Source organism: Phaethon aethereus, assembly GCF_964289735.1.
Source record: "Phaethon aethereus genome assembly, chromosome: 11".
Taxonomy (NCBI): Eukaryota; Metazoa; Chordata; class Aves; order Phaethontiformes; family Phaethontidae; genus Phaethon; species Phaethon aethereus.
In genome coordinates this window covers 11,285,489-11,312,172 of record NC_138587.1, presented here as the reverse complement: position 1 = coordinate 11,312,172, position 26,684 = coordinate 11,285,489, and the positions used below count along the sequence as shown (strand labels likewise).

Genomic DNA, 26,684 nt, shown 5'->3' with positions numbered 1-26,684 from the left:
GATGAAATACAGGGAAGAAAAAGTTCTGCTTCTCTAGAAACCTTAGTATTTTCTGAGTCTAAATGTAAACTGTTCTATCTCCTTTACATGAGTTCTAGGAAAAGTCCTGAAATAAGTAATAAAATATATGCTGTTTCTTTTTATCACCTTCATAGAGTACAGCAGGACAGATGATTATAAAAGGTATCATATATAAATATGCTTGTTCTTGTCATGCCGTCCTGCCCTCTCCCTTCCCTGTACAGACATAGGTTTTCCCATAGGGAAAAATGGCCAGCATTCCAAATAAGAAGGCTCCAAATGCTATATATCCCAAAGAAACAAAAAGATAGAAAGTTGCAAAACCTCATAATGAGCTGCAGTTACTCTAAACAAGCTGTAGGTAGGTACCCAAGTATAAAAGGACTTTGTGGCTTTGTGGTTCCTCTTAGATGCTGAGGAAAGACCAGGTGGCTGTCCTGGGCCGCTGCGTGTTAGCCCATATGTCCTTGGTTTCTCTGCTCAGCAGATGGCTGTGGAATGTTGCAAGGAGGATAGCCTGCACAGGTGTGGAGTGCATAGTCTCTCATCCTGTGCTTTATATTTTTGTTCCACTCATTTGTCTCATCTCTGCTAGACAAACTGAGAAGGCTTCTTGGTTTGCATCAGTTGTCTTTTAGCTAGATATCATTACTGGACATAAAAATAGCTTTTCTTGGCAGATAAGGAAATAGGTACTTTGAGCTAGAAAAAAAAATTAAGGAGGTTGTGTCAATATGCAGATAGCAGCTGTGTGTAAAAGATGGGTATTGTAACTGCTCTGCTTTGGCCATGAAGACTTTGGAGAGAGGAGAAAGAAATAAAAATAAAATTATTTATGTGCCCTGCATATTGTCACAGTTGAGAAAGAGCTGTTTGGCTTGGGTAAACAACGATGCAACTATATACTTTAAAGAAAGAGAGAGAGAGAAAATAAAGTGTGACCTAAAAGCTTCACCAAGCCAGGAGGAGTAAGGAAAGATGGGTTAAGAGTTATACATGCAGGATATGTGATTTTGATCATCGGAATGTTTTTGATAAGCCAATTCTCAACTGTCCTAATGATGCAAAGGGAAACTTGTGAAAATACGAAGCTGTTCAGTGTCATGAATAGAATCATCTTAGTGCTGGCTGCTGCCAGATCCTTGACAAACTGAAAGCTGTGAATCACTTTTCTGCCTGCTGTTGCCAAACCAAACCCAGGGTCAGTATTTGCCCTTTGTTGCCTCTGATAATTGCTGACTTGAGCTCAAACCCCTGATTGATTTCACATTCTGAAGTGAAGAGCGAAAGGACCTTTATAAAATAAAGCCACTGAGTATTATGCAGATGTTGCTCTGCAAACATATCAGAACAGTTTTGTCTGATTAGCAGTCAGCAATCCCTAGCCTATGACATGAATAAAATCATTTGTTCTTTTCACACATGAAAGCATGGCAGCTAATCTTCTTCATATTCCTAAATTCAGAGAATGAAAACAAGCTGAGTTAGGGTCTTATCAGAAAAACTATGAGATCATTCCTGTTTTACCAAACTCAGATAATTGTTAAGTTTTACAAATACAGATCTTCTCTTTCCTTCATGGGCCCTCTTCTCCTCCCACCACTCCACCTAATCCCACCTGTGTTCCCCACGCTGTTTTCCAGCATCAAGTGAACAATAATACAAGTCAGTCATGGGCCAAAGAGAGTGAGGGCTGCCAGATGTTAAGTCACATCTCTGAAAGATGCTAAGAGAATTTGATAGAGTAGTAGAATAATTTAGGTTGGGAGCCACTGAAGGTTGTCTGGTCCAACCTTCCTGCATAGGGCTAGCTTAGATGAGAAACTGATTATAACAGCAAACAAGTGGTAGTATAGAAACAAAATTATTCAGCTGGAGACACGCTTGTGTCTCAGTCCTACTTTATCTACTAACTTCAGATACTTTCTCCTTATCTCCTTCTGTCACACACTAACAAATTAAGTTCCATGTTTTTCTTCTCTGTTACCACAGTTGGATAGTACAAAGTGTATCCAATGTTTTTAAAATAATTTACCCGCTACTCTGGGCAATGTAAAGAGTCTTATCTTACAGTTCATTTGTGTTATGGGTTTGTTGATCAGAAATCAGCGCCAGCAGTGTGGCTTCTTAATCTGGAAATAACATGTTTCTTTTATAGCAGTTCAGTGGACTTGGGGAACCTTCTGTGAGCTCCTATCAGGACCCGAGATACGAAGAGATGAACAACACCCTGCAAGGCTTTTTAGTCTCCCATACATGCATACATACTGCAGGTTTTTCCAATTGCTGGCAGATACAGTGGTATGAAAAAGAGTTATACCCCATAGGCATGATAAATGTAGCACTGGATATATCTCTAAGGAGATCTGGGATAGCAAGACCATTACTCCCATCTGCATAGGTTTCAAATGAATATTTTTATAAAGCTGTATTTATCCTGGACCTGAGTGAGAGAAGTCAACAAATAGATCTTACTTATAGTGCAGATCTTGGATCAGCCAACGGAAGTCATATTAAAGCAACAAGTGTCATCTTCTTTCCAAAGAGGTTTAATTCAGAGCACATACAAGATTGCCACAAAAAAATCTGTGGTTCAATACTTTCGTATAGTCAGTATGGAGGGCTTGCTTTGGTTCCCGGTGCTGAGTGTGCTGCCTTAAGGCATTAACTTTATTTTCACAAGGTTAGAACGTCATGCGTTCTGTCATTGTCCAGACTGAGCCCCTTCTTAAGGTAATATGATTTTTACCCATTTGAGCAGCCTGCTCAGTAGCTGTTTCTAACAAGAGAGTTTTATCAGGAAAAGTTGGGAGCTTGCTTTTAATAAAATCTTGTATTTTACTTCTAGTTTAGATGGATGACTGTCATTATTACTGAAGAACACTTACGCCTCAGTTCATTCCGGAAAAGTATCAAAACCACGTTTTTATGAGCAGTGAATAGCATGCTTAGGAAAGACCAGGCACAGGTCTTGTGGTGGGGCAGCCAGCCATCTTCACATAATTTTTACTTGCAGAGAGAGGTTCAATCTGTTAAGCAAGAAAAGTACTTTGTTTTTATGGAAGAAGTCTTTCCTATGCCCTAGTGCTTGTAATATCCCTTTCATTAGTCTGTAAAATGTGTTGAATTTGGATATCTGTGCTTAAAGAATGTTGTGGTTTCATACTGTCAAGACACACTGTTGTGAAAATCCATTGTAATAGAGCTGTAGACTTCAACATAAAGAAAATTCAGCAAACTGTCACTACTTATTTAAAAATTTATTTCTTCATTTAAAAAAAAAACCACAGCACTAATTGAGCAGGCAGATGAAGAGAATTTTCTGGATGGAGATAGAAATTGCCAGCTTAAGTCTTTTGCCTGTTAGCTAGAATTTACCATCCTCTGCTGAATGAAAAGCTTGTGTTTTTTCTTCTGAATGTGTGACAACCTACAATTTAGGGAAGATTTGAGTTATTCTGGCTGTGAAAGTGGCCATAATTGCGGAGCAGTTCCCTGTTAGCAGCAACTGACAGGTCTGGTTATGCCTCCAAGCTGCAAGACTGAAATACTTGGTCTGATAGATTTGTGAGACTTCCCGTTGAAGGAAAGGCATGCATGCTTTTTGTTTTTGATAAATATTATCAAGGTCATTGGTCATTACTAAACTTGTACAGAATAAACAATATATTTCCCTGGCAGAGTTTGTGTGTTGCTACTAGAGTAATTTTTCTTTTCATGTAGGTAAAACATTCTTCATGAGTTAGAGGCCTTTGGTTTAAATTCTCATATTTTGCTCTGGTTTTTGTTACAGCTGCAGCTGGGAAGAGTGACTCGGGTTCAGAAGCACCGGAAGATCCTGAGGGCAGCAAGAGACTTGGCTCTAGATACCCTTATAATTGAGTATCGAGGGAAGGTTATGTTACGACAGCAATTCGAGGTCAATGGGCATTTCTTCAAAAAGTAAGAGTACTATGAAATGATTAGTATGAGAGCATCATGGCATGGAGACACTAGTGTCTCTGTGGGATAATGCACAGTTACAGGGCCCTTGTCAGCTGTGCCATCGATAGAAATGTGAAATCAAATATACAACCTCAGCTTGATGCTCTGCTTATGGACCAAAACCCTCTGAAGTAGATCTGTTAAATTGTGGTGATGGAAGTGCATAAGTGTCCAGAGCAATAGCACTAATGGAAGCGCTGCTTCCAGTGAAGTGAGGCATACCTGTTATAAGTGCCACGGGACTTGGGTATTTTGGGATTGAGATGTTCTGTTACTTCTCCAGGCCATATCCCTTTGTGCTGTTCTACTCCAAGTTCAATGGCGTTGAAATGTGTGTTGATGCCCGCACCTTTGGTAATGATGCCAGGTTCATCAGGCGTTCCTGCACTCCAAATGCAGAGGTAAATTCTCTCTTCACCGTCACTGTGGTTGCGAATACATGTTTTACACAGGCTTAGTGCATTCCCTTTTTATGAGTAGTCAAACTTAAAATGCAGTAAATGGGGTAAATTCTCTGCATCTCTTGCTTGTTCGATGGCTTATACTTGGAAGATGAGAAAGTTTGGGATCATGAGGTTTTTCTCTGGAAGGAAAAGATTTCTTTTATGGCTCTTCTTTGGCTATAGAACGATAGTTAGGGTAAGCAGGTGGTAGTAAATGTAAGTGGAAGAGCACAGAATGAGACGAGCAGTGAAGCAGGCTTTTCCCTATGGAGAATTTAGGATAATTATTCACAGAATAGATAAGAGGTACTTTGCAGAAGGAGGCTTCCCTCTTGGAAGTAAGAAGTGCAACTTGTGGAGATGTTAGTTTCTCTCTACTTTGTTTAACAAGGTTCGTCATGTGATTGCTGATGGGATGATCCACCTGTGTATCTATGCTGTTGCCACCATTGCCAAGGACACAGAGGTTACCATCGCCTTTGACTATGAGTACAACATCTGGTGAGTCCTTCACCTCGCCCAGGAGCTCTCCACTGCCCTCCTGGACTGGACATCTTCCTCCAGCCCTTTCCTCGCATTCTACATTTTGCTCCGTTTTCTACTGAATTGCATTTTCCGGCTATTCTGTCCAGTTCTGCTGGCATATTCTACAATAGAGGCCATAAGGTAGCCTGCTGTCCTTGCTTTGGCACGTGGTGAGATGTTTAGTAGGAGATGCATTGAATGTCTCTGTACAAGGGTTGAGAAATGAAGAGTGACACAAATTATGTTTGTGTTTTGGAGCAGCAACTATAAAGTGGACTGTGCGTGTCACAAGGGGAACCGGAATTGCCCTGTGCAGAAACGTAGCCCAAATGCTGCAGAACACCTACCTCCACCTGTTTTAGGCACACTGATTGGGGCAGAAACACGCCGACGAAAAGCCCGTCGGAAGGAACTAGAAATGGAACAGCAGGGCATTGCATCAGATGAGAACAACAGTCAGCAAACGGAGGAAGTTCCTGAGGGACCCGCAGCAGTCAGTGACAATGAGGTAAAACACTTGACACTTACTTATATATGTTTTTATCCTTCAGTGGTGTGGAACCTGATCCAGTACAGCACTGGGATCTTCAGAACAGAAAGTGTAGGAGGCCTTTTTTAAACCTTTAGCACCTTAGATTGCCATAGGAATCTTGATAACTTTAAAACAATACAAAATTTTGTTTGACACACTAGGTCTGGGCTTCTCTTTCAGGTGGCAGAGAAGGAGGAGAAACAAGAAGCGGAGAAAGAGGAGCCTGTAGATGAACAGGGAGCCTTGGTCCACAGCCGACGGGCAAGTACCTTTCTCAGTCTGGGTATCATCCCCCTTAGGACTTGCTTCATGCAGTGACTAATAGGTCCAGTTGGTTATTTCACTTGTTTCAACACAAATTCCAACTGTCAGTGGTCTTCAGTAATTTGATTTAAAAAGCAAAACAAACAAACAAAGCCCACAAAAAAAAAAAAGCGCCAACAAACAAATGACCCAGATTGACTCCCCATCCCAGAAGGATTTATGTTAGGATACTGCAGATTAGAAGGTATACGACAGATTTGTTTCCTGATTTAAAAGTTTAACTGTTACTTTCAGGGCTATTCTGTAGTCGAAAACATACCATTAACAGGACAAGCAACACCAGATTCAAAAAAGGTAATTGCACCCTTTTTATGTTCCTGCTGCCCTTCCTTATTGCCAGTCCAAGAATTTATGGGGCCATATAGCATCATAGAATAGTTTGGGTTGGAAGGGACCTTTAAAGGTCCTCTAGTCCAATCCCCCTACAATGAGCAGGGACATCTTCAACTAGATCATATGATGAACCAGAATCTGATTTTTGTTAAAACTTGACCTGTTTTGCTGGGTTAGGTTTGTTAACTCGTATGTGTTCCCTGTATGGGTTCATAAATATGTTGCTATGTGGGAAAAGGGTAGGATCAAGTGGCAAAAGTTAGTAAGAGGGATAGACCACCAACAGTGCTATTGGCACAAGTCAACAAAATTTGCTGTGCTCCCAAATTGTTGTTGTCTTCATCAGTTGTCTTGGTCAAAATATTTCTTAGCACTCTTGGATCATTGAGGCCCTTCTCAGCCACCTTCTGTACAGGGTAGAGCTGTGGTTTTGGGATTTTTTTCTTATGCTTCTTATGGCACCAGGGATTGCTCCTGGATTAGAATGCTTTATGCATGTGAATGGAGTTGTTCCAGCTCTACTTAGTTCTTATTTTTTTAAACAATTTTTAAAAAAGAAAAAAACAAAACAAAACACAAACTTAAACAAAAACAAACAAAACTCAAACAAATAAACAAACAAAACCCAAGGAAGAAAAAAAGGCAAAGTGCTCCCATCCTTCTACCAGCCAACAAATGTATTGGAGCTAGGAGTTCCCTGTTTTTTGTTTGTTCACCAAATACCTTAGTCACCCATCTTTCTCTAATCAGAAATATGGAACGTCAGTGTGTAAATTTACTGAGAATGCTTTAAACATTAAGATAGTGCAGCAGATGGCAGAGCCAAGGGCCATCCAGAGGAGAGATCCTTGGATTATCTCATGGATTTTTTAGAACAGGCAAGATAAAGCAGTCAGTTTCTATTAAAATTTGAATAAGAGCAGTCAGTCATCCATCAGACTGGCCTTAAACTTGGAAGGAAGATTTCATTTTAATGCAGGGAAGCTGATCTCTTTCTGGGACAGTATAGTTCAAGAAAACAAGGTGAAGTGTTAGTTTGCCTTGAGCCTCTACGCCCTGTTCCTGTATGTTGCACCAGTTAATCTGCTTTAATGAGATTCAGTTTTCTATAGTTGGCACCAGGTAAATACCTGTGTCTGTAGTTTTCCCAGTCTGTAATTCTTTGTGTGTGTATTGAATATTTTTGAACTGAAAACTGTAAAGGCCAGACTGCTGTGATTGAGTACTACTGTGTGCTTCAGATACTTTCTCCTTCATTGCAAGTCTCAGAAGGCGCTTACTTCTTAAATTTCACTTGATTCAGCCTGTTTTTTGCCAATCACTGCAGCATTATTGTTCTGGGCCTTTTACATGCATAATTACCAATTATTTCTGACACAGCTAGGTGATAAGATTTCCTGTCCTTTCTGTTTACCTGATAAATACCTTTGTTTTGCCTCTCTATTCTCTCATGTTCTGTTTTTCTTATCTACTATGTAAGCTGCTTAGACAAGAGCTTTTGTCTTTGAGCTGGGTGATCTCCTAACATCAGGGAAGGAATGAATCTGGTTCATTTTAGTCAGTTTGTGTGGTGTGTTATACTTGCTGCAAATTACTGATTCATTTACTTCCCTTGCCTCTGGCTCTGTTTGTTTCTAATGTTTTGTCATTAATGAGTAGCTCTATTTGTTTCCAAGTCATCTCTTCACTCTATTTTTTCTTACAGTTTTTAGTTCTTCAAAGTTATGCATTTCCTTGTGGCTATTTTACAAATATAACTCAGTAGTATCTAAGTGGTCCTATTTAAGAACAAAGTCTAGTTCTCCTAGTTACTCTATGAACACATGATTATGTTGTTATTCTGGGAAATCTGCCACATTGAAAAATGCAAATATCTGTAAAGAACTGCTTCTCTCTGTCCCCTTTCTGGCTCTTGTCATTGCTATTTGGCAATTGTTGTTCTCCTTCCTGTGCTGCATCCCATATCTGTTCTTACCTCCTCTTATGTGCGTAATTTGCAGTGCTGACTTAAATTTCCTCTTGTGTTCTAGTCCCGGGAAGACAGAAAGGTAGAAGCCATCATGCACATGTTTGAAAACTTGGAAAAGAGAAAGAGGAGAAGAGAGCAACCATCAGACCGTAACAGCACTGATGCTGAAATCAGCATAAATTCTGAAGCTCCTGAGCTGGAGGAAATAAAAACAGAGACTCCTGAAACTGAAGATGGAAGTTCAGCACTGAGTGCAGCTGCTTCAAATGTTTCAAACAGTAACAGCAGTACTGGGGTGAACACACGACGGTCTTCACAAGTAGCGGTAAGATGAAGATAGGACTGTTTAATAGCTTGTACCAAGCTCAGATGCAGCATATCTTTTAAGATCATTCTGGTTGGGAGGAGCTTCATGGGGCCTCTAATCTGTTCTGTATCAGGCAGGGTCAGCTCTGAGATTAGACCAGGTTGGCCAGCTTTTTTGGACAGTCTTGTCTTGAATACCTCCAAGGACGGAGATTGCACAGACCCTCTGAGAAAACTCTTCCAATTCATGACTGTTCTCATGGTGAAAAAATTTTGCCTTGTATCCAGTCTGAACCTCTCATTTCACTGTATATACAATGATGCACCACTGCATCTTCTTGGTGGCTTCAGTCTGGATGTAGAAAGACTGCTATTGGGTCCCCCATAGTCTTCTCTTCCCTGAGCTGAACAAGCCCAGCTCCTTCACCAAGTGGGCTCTTTCTGTACTGGTGTGAGCTTAAGTTGGATGCGTAACTGCAGTGATTGAGGAATTCTTTTGCTTTTTCTTTGGTTTTTTTTGTCCTGGTCTACTTTGGATGCATGTGTTCCCATTATGTTGCTGGGCCCAGATACTTGCCTGGAATGATACACGTCAGCTCAGATGAGGAGTAAGAGCAGTTACCTTGAGACAAGTGGCAAGTTTCATACTGCTGCTTTCTTCCTTAAGACCAATGTTCTGGTTGACCACAGCAGACAAAACAAGAATATGCCAGTGTTTTAGAAGGGTCCCCAAAGCCATCTCATGAGCCAATACAAGCAGAGTCCAGCCAGATTTTCTGAGTCAGGTAGTCAATAAATAAATCTCAATCCTTGATCCTGTATGCAGAGAAAAGGAATACTTTTAGAGGTGCTTGGACTAATGACAGTTTATATTGTAGGATGCTGTCCCTGAAAAAACAGTTACTAAGCCAGCTCCAGCAAAACCTTCCAGGCCCCGACCAAAAAGTCGGTTCTCTCGATACCGGACCAGTTCAGCACAAAGACTGAGAAGGCAGAAACAAGCCAGTTCCCAGCAAGCTGAACTTGCACAGGCTGTCCCAGAGGAAAGAAGCACTGCCAGCTTGGTAACCGCAACAGATGTCAGCAATGTGGAAGGTCCAGGAGAAGGCAGACAGTTGGCGGGATCTGACCCAACTGCTATCCTGGCTGCAGGATCTCAGTCTAATCGAGCTGCAGTAAAGTACCCCAAAACAAAAAAGGTAAATATGACCAAGCACTCAAACTGGAGAGGAGAAGAAGAGGTTTTGTGTGGCCTTTGGGGAAAAGTTGGTTCAGAGGAAACAGTTCTTCAAAATAGTTGGAATTATGTGACTTTATAGTACTGTATTATTTGTTTTGTAGTGACTAAGAGCCCTTGTCATGGTTCAGAATCTGGCTGCTTAGCCCTGTACACACAAAGATGAGAAAAAGAAATTACCTGATCTTTACACCAAGTCTGCATAGACCTTAGATACTGGCAGGGTGGTACAGGCAACAGGAAGGGTCTCACTTCTGGGTACGGCAAAGAGTCTAGAAAGAGACAAATTGTACAGCTTTGTGTACGCGGGGAAGAAACTGCTTCCAGCTTGAGGGGCCCTGGGAGGGAAGGGTTGGAGGGCTTGGCAACATAAGGAATTGGGTGACAGAGGCTGAGCGAGCCCTGCATGAGGGAAGCAAAAAACAGTTGTTTCAGTACTGGTGCGGAGGGCAGTGAGAGGCTTGGGAGATGGCTGGCAAAGGCCATGAGGACAGCAAGTTGGTTGTGTTTGTGTTGTTCCTGTAGGGGAACAAGGTACTAACAGAAAGATGGACATAGCTGATGTGTTTGGATCTATGCACAGAAAGCTAGCAAAAGCTTTTGTTGGCAGCATGCAAAAGTGGTTGTTACAACTCTGGGGTAGCTGGCATTTAAAAACTAGATGCTGATAGTTTGGAAAAGAGCACTAGCTTTTGGGCCCAAAAGAAAGCGTGTTTATTAGAAAAGGTTGGATGCGTACGATCTCAGTAATTTTTCTGCGTATTCCCAATGTCTTAGCAAGGAGAAGACAACTGTCAACAAGACAGTTACCTTAAGTCAAGCAGCACAGAGGTGTAACCACCTTGAAGTAACCAGGGTGTTGCATCTTTTGAAGGATAGTAGAACAAAGGTTCTTTTCTGTATACAAGGAAGAGAACAAAGAGAGAAAAGCAGAGTCACTATGTAGTAAAGATTAGTTGGAATTTAAAAATAAACTTAGAATGGCATAAAAACGTGTTTGATGTGGGAATCAGTGGCAGTATCTTTTTGGGAGGGGGTGGAATGGCAGGCTGGGGGATATTTGTTTAGGACAAAGAAGACGGCGTTAGCCTTCAGCTTAGAATTGAAGACTAAGAGGAGATGTGACTGCAGACTATAATGTACAAGCTGGGAGAAACTTGTAAGGGAAAGGATGAGAAACTGCAGAAGCTAGCGGGCAGCTGCCACATACTGGGCACAAATTAGCCATTAATGCATTTAGGCTTGCAGCTAGAAACTAGTTTTGAACAAGGTGATCAAGTTTTGGGAGAACCTTCTAATAAGGTTAATGGAGCATAAAATTGAGCTAATTCTTTAAATCTGGATTACCTGTTGTTGTGCCTGCAACAGATGAGAATTGGGTTTGACACAGGAAGTCCTGGCTGTGATCCTTCCTGTTGAGGACGGAGGTTTTAGCATGCGGGCTGACCTAAGCATCACTTCCTCATACATCTTTGTGACATATTGCCTTTCTTCTTCACCGATGCTAGTTGCATTGACATGTATGTTTTCTCCTTCAGTATCTTGTTACCGAATGGCTGAATGACAAGGCAGAAAAGCAGGAGTGCCCTATTGAATGCCCTCTGCGCATTACTACAGACCCAACAGTTTTGGCAACTACCCTAAATATGTTGCCAGGTCTCATCCACTCCCCGTTAATTTGTACCACACCTAAACACTACATTCGTTTTGGTTCACCTTTCAACCCTGAGAGACGTCGAAGGCCCTTTCTGTTGGATGGAATTTACAGCTCCTGCAAAAAGGTATGTCTTACCTTCAGGGGCTATGTACCCATCAAACTTTCTGGCACTTTTGTAAAGTTGTTGTGTCCTTTTTGAGCCTATTTCCATGTATTACTGCTGAGCTGACCTTGCCTGCTGTGTCAGTTGATGCAGCCTCCAGGCTATGCCTGCTGACCCTCTCCTAGCCAGGGTTCAGTCTTCATCCTTGCCTTTCACCATGGTAGAATAACTGTTCTGTGACTCTCTTTTTTTTTAGAAACATGTGCTTTCAAATCTGCAGTGGCTGTTTATTATCCAGCATATGTGATTCAAGGAGTTTTAATTGTTGCCCTTAGAATGTTTTATGTTACTACTTTCACAATCAGAGGATGGCTGGCATTGTGGGGATCGGACAATGTTGCAAAAGACCTCAAGAATACAGTGCCTCGGTCAAGATCCATTGTCTTTGGAGAGCCTTTGTTCTTTAGCAAAGCTTTGAGTTTTGCCCGTTCCCAAGAACAAGCCCACAGCTCTTTGTTTGGGATCATGGACTGTCTATCTACAACAGATAGTTGTGGCCGTGCAGGAAGCCTGAAGTGAGCCCAGCTGAGGTCTTCATTCCTCCAGAGATGGTGTGTGGCCAGTAAATACTAGCACTTACCTATCCACAGGGAAAAAGTAGTTCAGGTTAGTTTGCTCAGTCCGATTTCTACCAGTATCCATCTTTGTCTATCGCCTGTCAGTTTTGCTTAGAGGGTCTTCCAGTTCCTGTGTGATTAGCTGAGAACAATTTTACGGAAATCCTTTCTGCTCCTCCAGTCTTGGTAGCTTTCAAAGTCAGGTACCATGATCTGGTTTGTTTGCCTGCCTTTGAGGGAGTTTTTCCAGAGGGAAACTTTGGACTTTGCTGTTTCCACCTTCAGCCAATTTGTGTCGTGCACTAACAGACACCTACAAAAAGAAACTAAGGTCTGTCGTAGGTATTTCCTTCATAAGTAAAGCTCTTGATAGTTCGTATGTACTCGTATGAACAAAATCATGTTTGTTTCTATGTGCCTGGGCAATCTCCCCATGTATCTTTAAGCTGAGAACTGCAAGGTTCGAGCTGCTTTTTTGAACCCTTAACAGTGTCTTTGAGCCTCAGGGAAGAGAGAAGCACCTAGAGCAGAACTGGCAGAGTCATACCCAATTCTCTGCTTGGTGCATTTGCTGTACAACTAGACAGAAAACTCACAATTCAGTGAAAACTGTTATCACGGAAACAAGTCTTCCAATCTCTTGCTGCCTTGGGCTATTTTCTAGTCGTATCATAATTCTAATTGCTGCAGAGGGAATGGACTAGTCTTACTATGGACAACTTCCATTTAGTCCACATCTTCCCTGAAGCCGAGTGTCGAAAACTGAATGTTGTATTGCAGCTGGGGCATTTTTAATGCAGAAAGTTGCTCTGTGTCTTGTAGCCTCTACCCATTTTGTGCATCCCAGTATGATGACTGACTTTTCTTTACAGGTTGATTTAGACTCCTGTTCAGTTCGCGATTTACTATGTTTGTTAGAACAACCCATTACTTTTCTAGCCTGTAATTTTAAAAGTGATTGTTTCTGGCTTTATATGGTACTTTGTTCTAGCCTGTGCTGTGTCCTGTTTTTCCCCATCCGTTTCCCAATTTAGTAAGAAAATCTTGGATACTGTCTTCTAGCACGTTCTTGTTTCTCCTGGGCTGGCATCATCTGAAAATTTAAGTACACTGCCTGTTCCGTTATCTAAATAATTAATAAAATACTGAAAGCTTCTGTGTCCAGAACAGATGTTGCAGAAAGTAATTTGTGAGGTCTCTGCTTTTTGAAAATAAATAATCGATAATTGTTGTAGTAAGGATTTTCATCCACTTTGTAGGAGTTTCCCTGCCTTTTTGTGCAAAATGCTTGCTAGCATTCAATGTTTTTATCGCTAACAGTCTGGACATGTAGAAAAAGTCTGCTGCTTATGTTCAGGAATGGTTAGAAAACTCTCAGAGGGAAGACCTCCTGTTCAGCCAGCTGAGGTCTAGAAATGGTCCAGAAGATGATATTGCTCTCTCAAGACCTGATCTTTCTGTCTTGTCTGCTTCTGACTACTCAGTCAGGAAGGTGGATTTATAAAGGCTGTTGAAATAGATCACATATTTTCTTGGATTGTCAGCAGGCCTCTTCCATAAACTACTGAGGACTCTGCCAGAAAACCTCAGCTGATGATCTCGGTTTGCATCCAAAGCATGCCAATATCTGAACCTCGCAAGGCAACTGAACTGTATAACCTGCTCACGTTAATCACACATTGTACAGTGACTTGGCTGTCAGATCAGGTGCCACTTTTGAGGTAGCAGTGCTCCAGACTGGCTGGCACTTCTCACTTGTCTCGGTGGCCGCAGTGGAATCCATTGAGATATATTTGAACAGAGAAGAAGCGTCCGCTGTACAGTAGTGAAGGCCATCAAAATAGATACTGTCACCTGCTCTTCATCCTTGCATTGAAGTTTTTTTCCGCTTTGAGGATTGTAGCCACTAAGTTTCTGGTGCACTTTCATGATAGCTTTGAGGAATCATAAGTCACATACGTGTGTCTCTAATACGTATTGCTGGCATGCAGATGAGCTGTGGATTACTGAAAGGTAAACTTATGATTTTAAACCTCTCTGGGAGAATAGGAGGCTGGTAAAGTGAGTCCCTTGGGTCAACTACACAAATGCAAATTACTGTGTTCATTTTTTCAGCCGTTTGCTGTCATTTTACTGAATCGCTTGGGTGTTTTCTGTTCTGTTATGGTAGTTACTTTTTGTAGTGAAGTAAACAAAGGTTTTCTGCCTGCCATCAGGAGTCAGTTTGTATCAACATACATGGCTAGCACACCCACTGCAGCAGCTGATTTGCTGAGACTCCAATTCATGTTCACTTGCATGAAATGTAAAACATTCTTTATTGTCCATGTTCAGAAGACCACTGTGACTTTTATCTCTTTTATTAGTAGATGAAGAAAAGATTTGCCTTTATTATTCTTTTCTTGTTTTAGCCCCCTTAAAAACTGCTGCTTGCATTCTATCAGATTATTTTTTTGTTCTTTGACAGCAAGCACAGTCCTGGAAGAATTGTTATGTGACTAAACTCAACCATTTTCCTGCTGGAATTGTTAGAGCAGCATCTATGTTAGAGTCTAAGATGCCTTAGTGGTGTGGGGGAACAGTGTGTTTGTGCTCCTGAGCAGGAAATAGCTTTTTGCAAAAATCTGGGTTTTAAGATCATTTATCAAATTTATGTCCCTTTTCTTTTAATTAAGATTGCTTTTAATAGTTTTTAGCTGTCAGAGTTTGGGATTTTTTTAATTTGTAATTTGCTTTTTACTGATCTTTGTGTTATTGCTGAAGACTGCTGATCCCTAGAATACATCTCAAGAGCACAGTCAGCCCCATCACAGTAGGTGTTAGATTCAGCACTAACAGCTGTGTTCTGACGGGTTCCTGTCTGAGTGCAAGCAAAGGAGGTAATATCAGTGTTGTGAGCGGTCTGCGCTGCTGCACAGAAGTGTAGGAGTTTGAGTGTATCCTGCAAGATTATATAGAAAGTACCAGAGGGGTTGCACGTTTATGTAGTCCTGTTCTTTTTCAGCGCTGGATCAAACAAGCCCTGGAAGAGGGGATGACTCAGACCTCACCAGCTCCGCAGGAGAACAGAACCCAATGTCTATACCAAAGTAACGAGAACAGCAGTTCTTCCAGCATCTGCAAAGATGACACAGGTAAGTGCTCAGCACCATCAGGGCAGCGTGGGCGCTTGAGTGAAACTAGGGGAGCTGCTGAATAACAAAGGCAGCTGTACAGGATGACATCTTAATGTGTACTGCTGCTTGATGGCGCAGCTTTATGGTAGGTGAGAATGTTACTTTGCCATTCATTTAGATTTCTGTAGACCCATTATAACTTGAACATGTGTAAAGTTTCTCAGTATTTTCCTGTGAAAGGATAATCGCTTTATCTTGCATCATCCTCAGTGCCGTGTGATCATTTGTCCAATAGAAGGGAAAAAAAGAAAAAGAGTACAATATCATCTCTTTTCAGCAGGATGCTGTTAGATGGACAACTAAATATCTGCTGACTATAGGAAGATATAGCAAAGTCTCACAGGCACGTATGTAATAACCGAATGATTAAGTAAGTCTCAAAGATGGAGAAGCTAAAATCTGTGAGTAAAGCAGCAGAATGGTTAAATATTGTGTCTGAATCTTTCTACAGAGAAAGAGGGTGAAGCTCTGCCCAGTCAGGGATCAGCTTTCTAAGGAAGACAGGAAGCTAGACATCACACAGATCATACAGAATTCATTATTGAAAAGTTAGATGAATAAGAAAGGAACAGATTGCCAGAACCAATAAATGCATGTCCCCAGGCAAGACCTGAAGAAGCAAACAACTGAACTGCAGAATTTACTGAACACTTTTTCTTTTTTTTTAACTGAGCATCAATAAAAGTTATTATTTTGAATAGGATTAGACCTGAGGGAAAAGCATTAATCCTTTGTGGGAGTGAAGTGTGTTTGGGCTGTATTGACGTAGGCTATAGGGAGCTATTAGGTTCAGATAATGATAACTGAGCTGTTGGTGGTTTGTTCATAGCAGTGAAAGTGACATGTCCTCTGACCCCTCTCCTCCAGTCTCCTCTGCTCTTATCCCTTCCTAGCTCCCTTTCCCCTAGCTCCCTCTTGTGCTTACTTTTAGTTGAAATACTTCCTTTCCTTGTTCACCATATGTTCCTGATTACGTATTGTTCTGTTATCAGTGTCAAGACATGTCTCAAGGCTGGTATAGAAGTACTTCAGAGGTACTTCATTTTCAGGAACCTTTTGTAGTCACATTGGAGACTCCTGGGCTCCATTTGGGCTGGGAGTAGGGGGAAGCAGGCAGCGTGTGATTTGTACATGGTTAATGGTAAAGGTTAATGGTGCAGCCCTGTCCTCAGCTCAGTTTGTTTTTCAGACTTGCTGAGTCCCCTGAAGAAATGGAAGTCTCGCTACTTGATGGAGCAGAATGTTAAGAAGATGCTGAGGCCATTGTCTCCCGTCACCCCTCCACCTCCCATCCCTTCAGTTCCTGGCTCAGTGAGCCCACAGCTGGCTACACCCTGCTCATCGCTGCCAGGAGAGGAGGAGAGTCGCAACGGTTATGGCATGATGTTCTCACCAATTCCTTCTCTGGCTGCTAGTCGCTGCAATACTCCACTACAGTTTGAGGTAAATCTGACCAGGGACTGGGAATACTAAAAAGAGACGAACTGGAATATTTACAGCAGAGATAGCACTAGGGATACCTTCCTTTTTGAGTACATGGCTATAATCCTGAGGAGCATTGTAGTGTCAGACTCAAGAGCACTGCTGCCTTTCTCCCCTACTCCATTTCTGGCCAAATCTCCTGCTCTATTAAATGTCAAACCTTGCTGCAGCTCAGCCTCACCTCACTTTGTAGCTATCAGTAACATTAGTCTAATTCTTTTCCCCGTTTCTGCACAATAGCTCCCAAATTTCAGAGGCTTTTCAGTGTTCTTTAGTCGTTTTTCCCACTTCAAATCTCTGTACCAATGTGGCTTCCAATCCCTGCCTCTTCCAAAGAACGCAACAGTGCTCAACTTCTCAAAAGCTGTCTGACATCCTCAGCTCCTCTTTCCCTAAACAGCTTTCAGTAACCCCAAGTATGGTAGAATTACTTGACATCAGCTTCCACTATATTCTTTGGATTTCCTTTCCCTTGATTGGGTAGAAGGAAAATACCTTATACCTTTGATTTCTTGATAGTTTTCTTTTGCAAAAATTTGCAGAAGTACTGAGCAGGCTGTGTAGGTGTTTTCCCTTGCCCTAAACTCTGTGGGAGAGTTAGCAGCATCCATCCAGCTAGGACATTGCAGCTTGTGTTGCTGCTGTATGACTAGGGATCATGCTGTTTGCAGTTTTAGTTTTATGTTCTGCTGTTGCATATTTTCATTTTTAAAAAAATCAGAACTCTTCAGCTGGGCTGCTCACACTCTGTCAGTTAAAACCATTAAAAAAAAAAATATTGTGCAGTGACAGACTGCTCCATACTAGGGACTCTTTTGCAGGAATCCCTCATCTGTTTTGCAACAGGGCAAACAGTCCTTTGTGGTATTTTTAGCTTAGTGTGCTTTTGAGTATTTTCGTTGAGAGCCCTTTCTTGTAAACTGTCCGAGAGGCAGATCTGCAGAGGTTAGCAGGGAAGATTGTAGGGCATTGAGGAGAGAGATGAAAGACTGTTTCAGGCACAGAGCTTGATTGGAAACAATCCTTACTTTTGGTCTGGTTGAGATGGCAGATCAGAGCAGTGTTGCCATGGTCCTTCACAGTCTAGTCACTGATCTCCTGTCCCACTTTAGTGTTAGTTATTTCTCTTGCCATGTGTAAGACATGGGAAGCCTTGATTTCACTGGGCATCTATACTTCACTTGCCCCTTTTACACCTTCTTTTTTTTCTCTCTAGTAAAAGAGTCTTAACCATAGGTAGACCATAGGCTTCTTTGTTCATACTTTTGTATTTCCCTCAATGCAGCTTTTTCATAACGTCTCTATTTTAGTGTCCTGTCCGTTTCATTTAGCTATCATCAATTCTAACTCCAGTGAATACATCTCGCCATGTATAAAGCTTTATAACTCAGTCCTGTGGCACTGTAGGAAGAGAACGGAAAGATTTTTTGTTTTCTAGTATAAAGTCTATGAAAGTTCACTTCAGGGTTTGAGGGATCTTAGTTGCCATTTGTTTGGGCAAAATCAGGCTTTCCATTTCTCCTGTGTCCTCATACTAAACACCATAAATGGCATTCGCTATATTTCATGATGCAAACTCTGTATCTGACAGCATCAGAAATATAAACGTTAAGAAAAGAAGCATCTTATTCTTTATGTGCTCTGTTTTGGGTACTAAGTTACAGTATGGAGCATAGCAACTCAGTCTTGTCTCTGTGCTTTCAGGAACCTTAGAAACCACTTAACCGATGGAATTGCTTTCCAGGGTGGGGCCAGTTCCTGGCATAGTCTTTGTTTAGAATAGCCATTGCTAACCTCTCTGCTTGTTTTTAAATTGATTTTTATTTTGCTTCTTGACTTTTTAAGTAGATGAATAACAAGGTGCTTTTCCCTCCTCTAGAACGTATCCTCCCCTGAGAGTTCCCCTGCGCATAGGCCTGAGTCCATGTCACCCGAGGTAGTTATCACACCGTCTCAGTTGCATTTGAGGCTGGGAGTGTTTGTGCTTGTGTGTGTGTGCGTGTGCGCGTGTGTGTGTGTTTTGAGCTGTGGTGGGAGGAGAGGGATGAGAAGTGCGGAGGTGGGTGGGAATAAAGGTGGAACATCTGTCACAATAAGGCTAAGGAGAGTTTTCAGGGTTGTCACAAGAGAGCAAACAAATTGAAGACTGGAATTTATTATTCACTTGTTGACACTGGTGGGAAACAGGCAGCATGAAGACCTGGTATGTCTCAGCTACTGAAGTGAAGGCAAGAGGCCTGGGGACCCTGGAAATGCCATAATCAACTTCAGTCCCAGCCCAGCAGATAAGTTGTGTGTGATATTTACCTAGCAGCAGCAAAATGACCACAGGGGAAGAAAAGGGAAAGCATTCACTAGATTTGACCTAGCACCTGACCTGCTGTCTTCAGCCTTGATTTATCACCTGTTCACTTGCAGGCTTAAAATGTTGAGGAGATTCCAGAAAGTAATCCTTTGTTTACCTGCTGGCCTGTTGTAAAGTATGCATAGAAGTACCTTGCTCAGAGACTCTTTCATAGTAGAAAATACACAGTCATCTCCAGTGTGGCAGATTAGTTGGAGCTGTAATGCAGCAGAGGAAACATTCTCAGCAGCAGTAGGGCAGAGCTGGGTGCTGCTGTGTTTTTCCCTAAGTAGTATAGTCCTGCAAAGAGGATGAAATAGTGTCAGTTATGCTCATTGTCTGAGATCCTCACATATTAACATGGTGAAGGAGATGATTATGCCGTTGCCCTGGAGGTTCTTTGGCACTTAAAGTAGATAAATGGATATACCATTGTGTCAGTGCCTAGTGCTCCAGAAGCTGTGACAGCGCAAAGATGATGCCATTATGGTTTTGTTAGAGAATGTAAAATGTAGAAATGCAGTATAAATTAAATGAATGTACTATTGTTAGAGATTTCCGAAGCTCACAATAAGTGAAAACAAATGGCTTGGAGGTCCTGGGCATTTTATTGTTCAGAAGTTAGTAGTGGCTGACTAGGGACAGTCAAGAACTTGGCTAATAAAACAGCAAATGGACAGCAGATCTTTTCTGTTCTCTTCCCATAATGAACCTACCTAATACTGTGCGTTAACAACAACTTTGGGACATATGAGGCAATTGAAAAATGCTGGTTTTTCTTCATTGACTGCCTGAGGATAGTGCTGAGCCTTATCCTCTTGCTGCAGTAAGACTGCTAAAGGGGAAAGCGCATCTCATACCGGACAGCTAAACTGATTATTATTTAGTCTCAGTCATTCCCCTGTAGAATGAGCAGAACAGTGCAGGAAAGGACCAAAAGGGTGATCAGAAAGGAACTGGAAAGCAGTAAGCCAGCATTGTACAGAGTACTTTCTGAATAAGTTTCTCTCCTTACCCTTGCCTGACCCTTTTCCTGACTTCCCACCCCCCTCCTATATCCTTCTTGGATTTTCCAGCTCTGCCTCCGATCCGACCTGGATTTGAAAGGTGGGTACCTGGATTCCGGTGCAAACACCTGCCCAGAACGACCATCGCTGCTCAGCTTTGGATCCTCTGATCTGACTCCACAACCCTCCATAAACTCTACTTCAGAGATGAACTTCCCAGGGAAAAGTGGGGAAGCACAGATGCTGCTACGAAGCTCTGATCAGGCTTTTCGGACAGAGTTTAATTTAATGTATGCCTTCTCCCCACTGAACGCTATGCCACGTGTAGATGGGTTGTTGCGGGGATCTGCTCCTTTGGGAGAGAGGAAGCCAGTGAATTCGGAAGCAGGATGCTGCACCTCTCCTGCCGAAGGATATTTCAGCAGACACGAGTCAGGGCTGCTTAAAGAGACGGTGCATGGATCCATGTCTCCCTGCGGCGAGAGGGCTTGTGAAGGCATCAGATCTGCTCCACAGAATCCACCGCAAAGGAAGAAGGCAAGTATTCTTGTAAAAGAAACTTTCTAAGTTTCCAGGAACCTGAGCAGGAACAGTCTGCACCATGGGAAAGACTTACAGGGAGAATGAAGAGAGCAGAATACCACTAAAATGTAGGCTGGGCAAGTAAACCAGGCGTCCAGTGCCTGGATTAACAGTCTAAAAGTGAAAACACAGGCTGTTTATTAAAAGCTATTGGAACATTTCCATTAATATGGAAACATAGTAACGTTGCAAGAAATGTGGATGAAGGTTGTTACTTAAATTTTAGCTCTCTGAAACTAAAACCGCAGGAATATTGTTTAAAGAAAGCAAATGCATATTGGTTTCTAGTAGCAGGCCAGTGACCCTCATGGAACTAAAATTGAGTGAAAATGACAAATCAGGCATTGCCATGATAAAACTGGGTACTCATGGGTCAAACGTACACTTTTGTAGATGTGTATTGGGGCCTTTTCCTGTACTTGGATTTTATTTTTTTAACTGCAAGTGTGGTAACTCAGATCACTTGTATAGTATGCAGATGGATGGAACATGTTCTTTCCATTGCATTTCTGGAGGGTTTTGATTTTTGCTTTGGTTTTCTTTTAAAGTTACACTTACCTTAAAACCTTCATATGTTGAGTTGCTTTTGGAAGTATCCTGTTCAAAGCCTTCTATGCAGGCATTGAATCACAGTTGATGAATTCTTCATCAGAGCTACCTTCTGCAAGTCCTTTATGGGGTCTGTGCCTCATAATAACTCTTAAGGGAAGGTACAGTGAAAGGTATGTGCTCAGCTGGAAATAATTTTGTATTTTTGGTTCTGCTGTCCCTGTGTTACGAGACTGCATTATCTGGGATCTTCTAGTCTGTGTCTTTGACAAATCTTGAGACTGCTTTACACAAAATACATTATACCTTTGCTACAAGTAATTTATTTAGGTGATAGTCTGGAAGGTTGCAATACTGGCTGCTGAACCACCATAGAAGGAACCTGCTCTAGGCAGGTTAAAATTCTGTGAGGCTTTACCAAGTTTTTAGCATTAATGTGGCTGAAGCAGTACAGGTGAACAGGACTCTCTGAAGATACCACTTCTGTGAAGGAGGCTCTTATTTGCTGGTTTTGAGGTGTACAGATACTGATAGACATTTTATATAGTGTCACAAACCAGAGTGAGGGAGTGAAGGGTGTTGAGAGGAGGATATACAGGCCTGATGCTTGACTATACAGGCATATACTGAAGTAATGTGAAATTCCTGATTGTTAGAGAAGCAAACTAGCTGGATATTTCCACTGGAGTATTGGTCATAAGTAGTAAAATGTGGGTGAGCATGGCAGTTGATGAGTGATCCAAATTTCTACCACTTAGCTCTTTTTCCAGAGTGCCTGCAGATTCAGGAAGATTTTATAATCCCGATACACCTTTTAAAGTCTCACCTGCAAACTCAGAAAAATAGATTTAAAAAATGGTGTGTGGGCATGTTCCTCCCCCATCCTACTCCACTGCGTTCCCTGACTCATGGCTGCATTTTTCTGTCCCAGGTATCTCTATTAGAATATCGCAAGCGGAAACAAGAAGCCAAGGAGGGAGGCGATTCAGTGCGATGTACAGGGACTCCTACCCGACAGGGCAGCAGCAGTTCTGTGACTGACACAGATGGCAACAGCCTGCCGGGCTCTGTAGTACGAACCCCGTCCTCCCCACAAAGTGGCTTCTCCCCTTCTCATCCTTCCCTGCCTCATGTAGAGGACATCAGCCCACCAGACTCGAGGGGGGCTAGTTCCTCAACATCTCTCAGCAAATCCCAGGACAACATCGGCAGTAGGTGGTGAGTGTTACCCTTCCAAGCAAGCCTGAGGTTGCTCCACAGAGAAGGACCAAACTCTCGGGGGGCGGGGGGGGGGCATTTCCATAACAATAAGTGCAGTTGGATGGATTTTGTTGGGTCTCTTGGCATTGTTCTCCTTCGTAATTGCTAAACAACTGTGAAGGATACCAACAGCCTTCTCAGCCTGCCCTGTAGTTCTTGGTTTAGATATCAAAAATCTGTCTTGAAAGGTACAAGGTTAAACGGTTGTCTCTCTCTTCCACCAGTTTCCTTTTAAGGTCTCAGGTATGAAGGTCTTACTTTTGCAATGAGAATTTAATCCAGGTCTTTTCCTGCTGAACCTTCACTCTGTTTGGACATGTGTGATACTAAGTCAACTCCTATTCAGAAGGAAACCTAACAGAGCCTCCTGCAACTTTGCATGTGAGAAGCAGGGACAGTGAAACAACTGCAGCTTCCTTAATGCCTTGCACATAGAACTTGAAGAACATTTGCCAGACTGCAGTCGGTGGCTTGCCAAAGGCATGGAAAAAGCACCTTTATCGTGTTACCGTGCGAAGGTTTGATAAGGGGAAAGGCTGGTCTTCAAAAACTTTTGAACCTGATAGTAATGTCTCGTCCAAAAAATTAAGTACTGCAGCACTGAAATGCGGAGGGTTGCGTTATAGTGTCAATGTAGTGATGGTTAGGGTGTTCTGCTGACTGGAGCTATGCAGTACACTGGCTCTGCTGCTTTGTATTCAAGTTCTCTTCATAGACACCACAGTCGAAGAGGCATACCTTTCTTAATGCTGTTTCTCCACGTACACAGCTGTGTCGCTGCTCATGTAATGGCAGGGGGATGGCAAGGGAAGAGATGCTAAGCAATGCTGAAGGTAGTGAGAAATACGAAGTCTGTGTTGAATGTGTTTGAGAAACATTGGTTTGGGTGAATTTGCAGGAGTAGTAAGATCGGTTTCCTTCCCTTTTCCAATCCTCCATTACTCTTCAAGTGGAGATTTATAGAAATAATTTGTCTTGTACCTCTCTGACAGTACACTGTCTACCAGGTGACCTTGTGTTAGATGTTGGGACTGGCCACAGCTGAGGCCATCAGCTGGTGATTAGTTTATAATCGTTATTTTATAATCAAATATTATTCTGTGCACGTGTTGATATCCCATGTTCTTCTCCTCCTGTGCCACTTCCTTCTGCCCACACAAGGGTAAAAGAAAAACCTAGCTGAATTAAAAAAAAAAAAAAAACCTAGTTCGGGGAGAGGTGTCTGTGGCAACCTTGCTCTAGTACAATGTTTTATATTCTCTGAGCTTCATCTGCTGCTCCTCAGCAGGTGCTCTGGATTCAGTTTCTCACATGGTTTCACGAGTAAGTATTGTATGGGAATAAAGATCATATTATTATGGGACACTGGATATAAAGTTGAAACCATGCTGATACGTTTTGAAATGGGACTAAGCAGATTTGCTGCCTTTTAAATTCTTGTTCTTCTGTGTTTTAATGAGCAAGGCTAACAAACATAAAGTCCTCTTCTACTTTTAAAAAATATATTAGAAACTGCATGTTACTGAGTTAAAGTTGTGACCCAATTTCATCTTTAACTCTGAGTGCTTACATTTCAGATACATTTCCAGACATTCACAATAATACAATATTAGGGACAGAAGAAAATGGTGGGAACTAAAATTACGTCCTTAATTATTAGAGTTGTCCGGATTTTTGCTGAATTCTACAATATTTGCCAATAGCTTTCATTTAAAAAAAATTAAGTTTCTGTCTCTTTCAGTTGCCAAGATACAGCCATCACAATGTAAACAGATGTGCTGCTGCCCAGTAAACCCAGCCTTGCAGAAAACTGTCTCCAGCAAAACAATAGCAGCAACGAAGGTGTGAATTCACCCCCTCACCCCATTCACCTCCATGAGGTGTGAACTCTGGCCCCTTCTCCCTTCTGCTTCAGTGAGGGGTGAACTTCAATGTCTGGGCTATTTATTTTTAAAAAAGGAAAAAAAAAAAAAAAAAGCTAATGTAAAGCACAGTTTTTAATATACATTTGAAAAAAAAGAAAAAATTAAATGCAGAAATCTGTTAATATGGTGTTAAGCTGCATGCTTACATGGTATGCAGTGCATTTAATATTATACTAAATATATAAATTCAATCATTTTTAACGCGCATGTTCTTCAGTGTCTAGGGTAAAGGCATTGAGAATTCCTGATCAAGGTGCTACTGTATTACAGGTTAAAACACATACTTCTAAAGACATTTGGATGGTCCTGTGCATGGTAGATTGAGTATTAACCCAAGTGTCTGGGGTTTATCTGTGGCTCTGTTTTTCTTCTACAGATTGGCTTTAGGAAAGCCACTTCACTTTTGTTTGTTCACCCTCAGACTAGACACTTGTAATATATAATGGAGCAAGATCTAGCACTAATCTTGAGTGGAGAGTTTTCACATTACAGAATAAATGGGACAAAGTAGCATTAATGGGCAAAATGGCCAACTTAGCTCTGCTCCAGGAACATTGCATTATCTGACTGTACTATCTTGACACTGTATTATCATAAAGGTATTGGTTTTGCTGCTTTGAGTAAAAGTAATCTATGCAAAATAACTGCATCTAATTTTAAAACAACACCAGGATTTTCAAAATGCTGTTGAATCTTGAAACAGTTTTTCTGGGAGAAGGAGTCCTGTAATCAGGTGATCTATTGAACTGGATGTTTATACCATGTTTCTGATAAGAGTAAAGATTTTGTATTTCTGAGGGCAGTGCTATCATAGTAGCCAGTGACTGGCAGCCTAAAATCCTACAGGAGGCTATTTACATTGCAAAAGCAGTTCAGAAGTTTATTCCTTATCTGTCTAGAGAGCTGGTGGTCTCTGATCCCTCCCTTCTATGGTGGGGGTTTGCATTTGTGCTAACATCATACCAGTGAATTTAAGCAGAAACTTTAACCTGTCCTGTGATTATACCGAGGACCCCACAGCCCCCTTGTGCATTGGTCACGTTGCTCTCAGCTGCGTAATAGCAATCCTCAGCTGTTACTGGGTTTTTGTTGCAGGATGGTCCCGACATCAGTGGAGAGGCTTCGAGAGGGCCGAGGCATACTTGAGAAGGTGCTGCGAAGTGGTGCAAAGGTATCCCAGAGAACGGAATCCTCACCTACCTGCGACAGCGCTGTTGAGAGAGATGCAGGTAGGAAGACGAAACTTTTGAACACCTTGTTGGTGGGAAATGATGGGCTCGGGTAACTTTGCAAACCTGTCTGTGAAGTAGTTGTATCTTCATCTTTAACATTATCAATGCTTTATGATAGCCTTTCTGCAAACCGTACTTTATTGTCCTTGGACAAGCAGCATTGCCTCAATTGCCGCTATGTACTGGGAAGAAAAATTTAATAATTCTAGTTGGCTGAACATTCAGATAAATGTATTATAACACTAAAACGCAGGTGTAGGCTTTAGGCAGTGCTAAAAACTCATTTAACTTCCAAGCCTTACGTCAGCTCTTTTTGAAGTTACTTGATTCCCTGAGTTGTGATATTTGTCAGTTTTGTGAAATGCACCTCCTTACTGAGATGAATTCAGTTCTGTGTTGGTGTTGCTTTCTTCTCTGAATAAAGCATTGTCCTCACCAAGCAGCATGCAGGGTCAATGAATATTTGTAACTTGAGCTGAAATTATACCCCTCTTTTATCCATCTGTGGTCTAAAGGTGAGATGTGACTTTCTGGGAGATGGACAGATCACTTCATCATTGCCTAATTTCTCAGCTATGGAGTTACTTCTATTTATTTTGCAGTCTCTGTTGAATGTGATAGTTTTTCTCTAACAGATAATGCCCTTGTAACCCTGATGGCACTTGGGACTTACGGGGATGGATCATCATATTTAAATAACTTGGTCTGTGTGTTGCCATCAGCTCCTGCTTCCTCATAGCTGAGAACTGTTGTTAGAGACTCCTGGCTGATATGATTACAGCTTGCTGATGATCAGTAGCAGCAATCTGAATTTCTCTGCAAGCCAGAACCTTTTAGTGTGGTATTTTAGTCATGGAAAGACTAGAGCCTGTAACCCAGGCCTAGCACAGAGTCATCCTTGGGTAACTCAGCAGTGACAGCAGTTTTTGCCTTTGGGGCATCTCATTTCTGAGCATTTTAGGGCAAGTAGGTATTTACTTCACTCCAGATCAGACTTTTTCCCCAGTTGCAGTAAGGTGTATTTGGGAGCAGTTTCTGTAAAACTGGCCACTCATCCAGGGTTTTGCTGTCTTTGT

General features: G+C 41.8%; 1 protein-coding gene across 1 annotated transcript in view; it reads left to right on the top strand.

Moving 5' to 3' along the window:
- The window catches only part of SETD5 (SET domain containing 5), a gene marked incomplete at both ends in the record, with an annotated part of 38,628 nt that overhangs the window by 10,005 nt on the left and 1,939 nt on the right, over window positions 1-26,684 (top strand). The window contains 14 exons of the mRNA XM_082004590.1: window positions 3,815-3,963; window positions 4,289-4,406; window positions 4,840-4,949; window positions 5,235-5,481; window positions 5,686-5,766; window positions 8,193-8,456; window positions 9,316-9,636; window positions 11,213-11,455; window positions 15,056-15,185; window positions 16,417-16,670; window positions 18,589-18,645; window positions 20,130-20,597; window positions 22,123-22,409; window positions 25,472-25,605. Of these exons, the coding sequence (XP_081860716.1) occupies window positions 3,815-3,963; window positions 4,289-4,406; window positions 4,840-4,949; window positions 5,235-5,481; window positions 5,686-5,766; window positions 8,193-8,456; window positions 9,316-9,636; window positions 11,213-11,455; window positions 15,056-15,185; window positions 16,417-16,670; window positions 18,589-18,645; window positions 20,130-20,597; window positions 22,123-22,409; window positions 25,472-25,605 (2,863 nt within the window). The remainder of the gene's footprint in view (window positions 1-3,814; window positions 3,964-4,288; window positions 4,407-4,839; window positions 4,950-5,234; window positions 5,482-5,685; window positions 5,767-8,192; window positions 8,457-9,315; window positions 9,637-11,212; window positions 11,456-15,055; window positions 15,186-16,416; window positions 16,671-18,588; window positions 18,646-20,129; window positions 20,598-22,122; window positions 22,410-25,471; window positions 25,606-26,684) is intronic.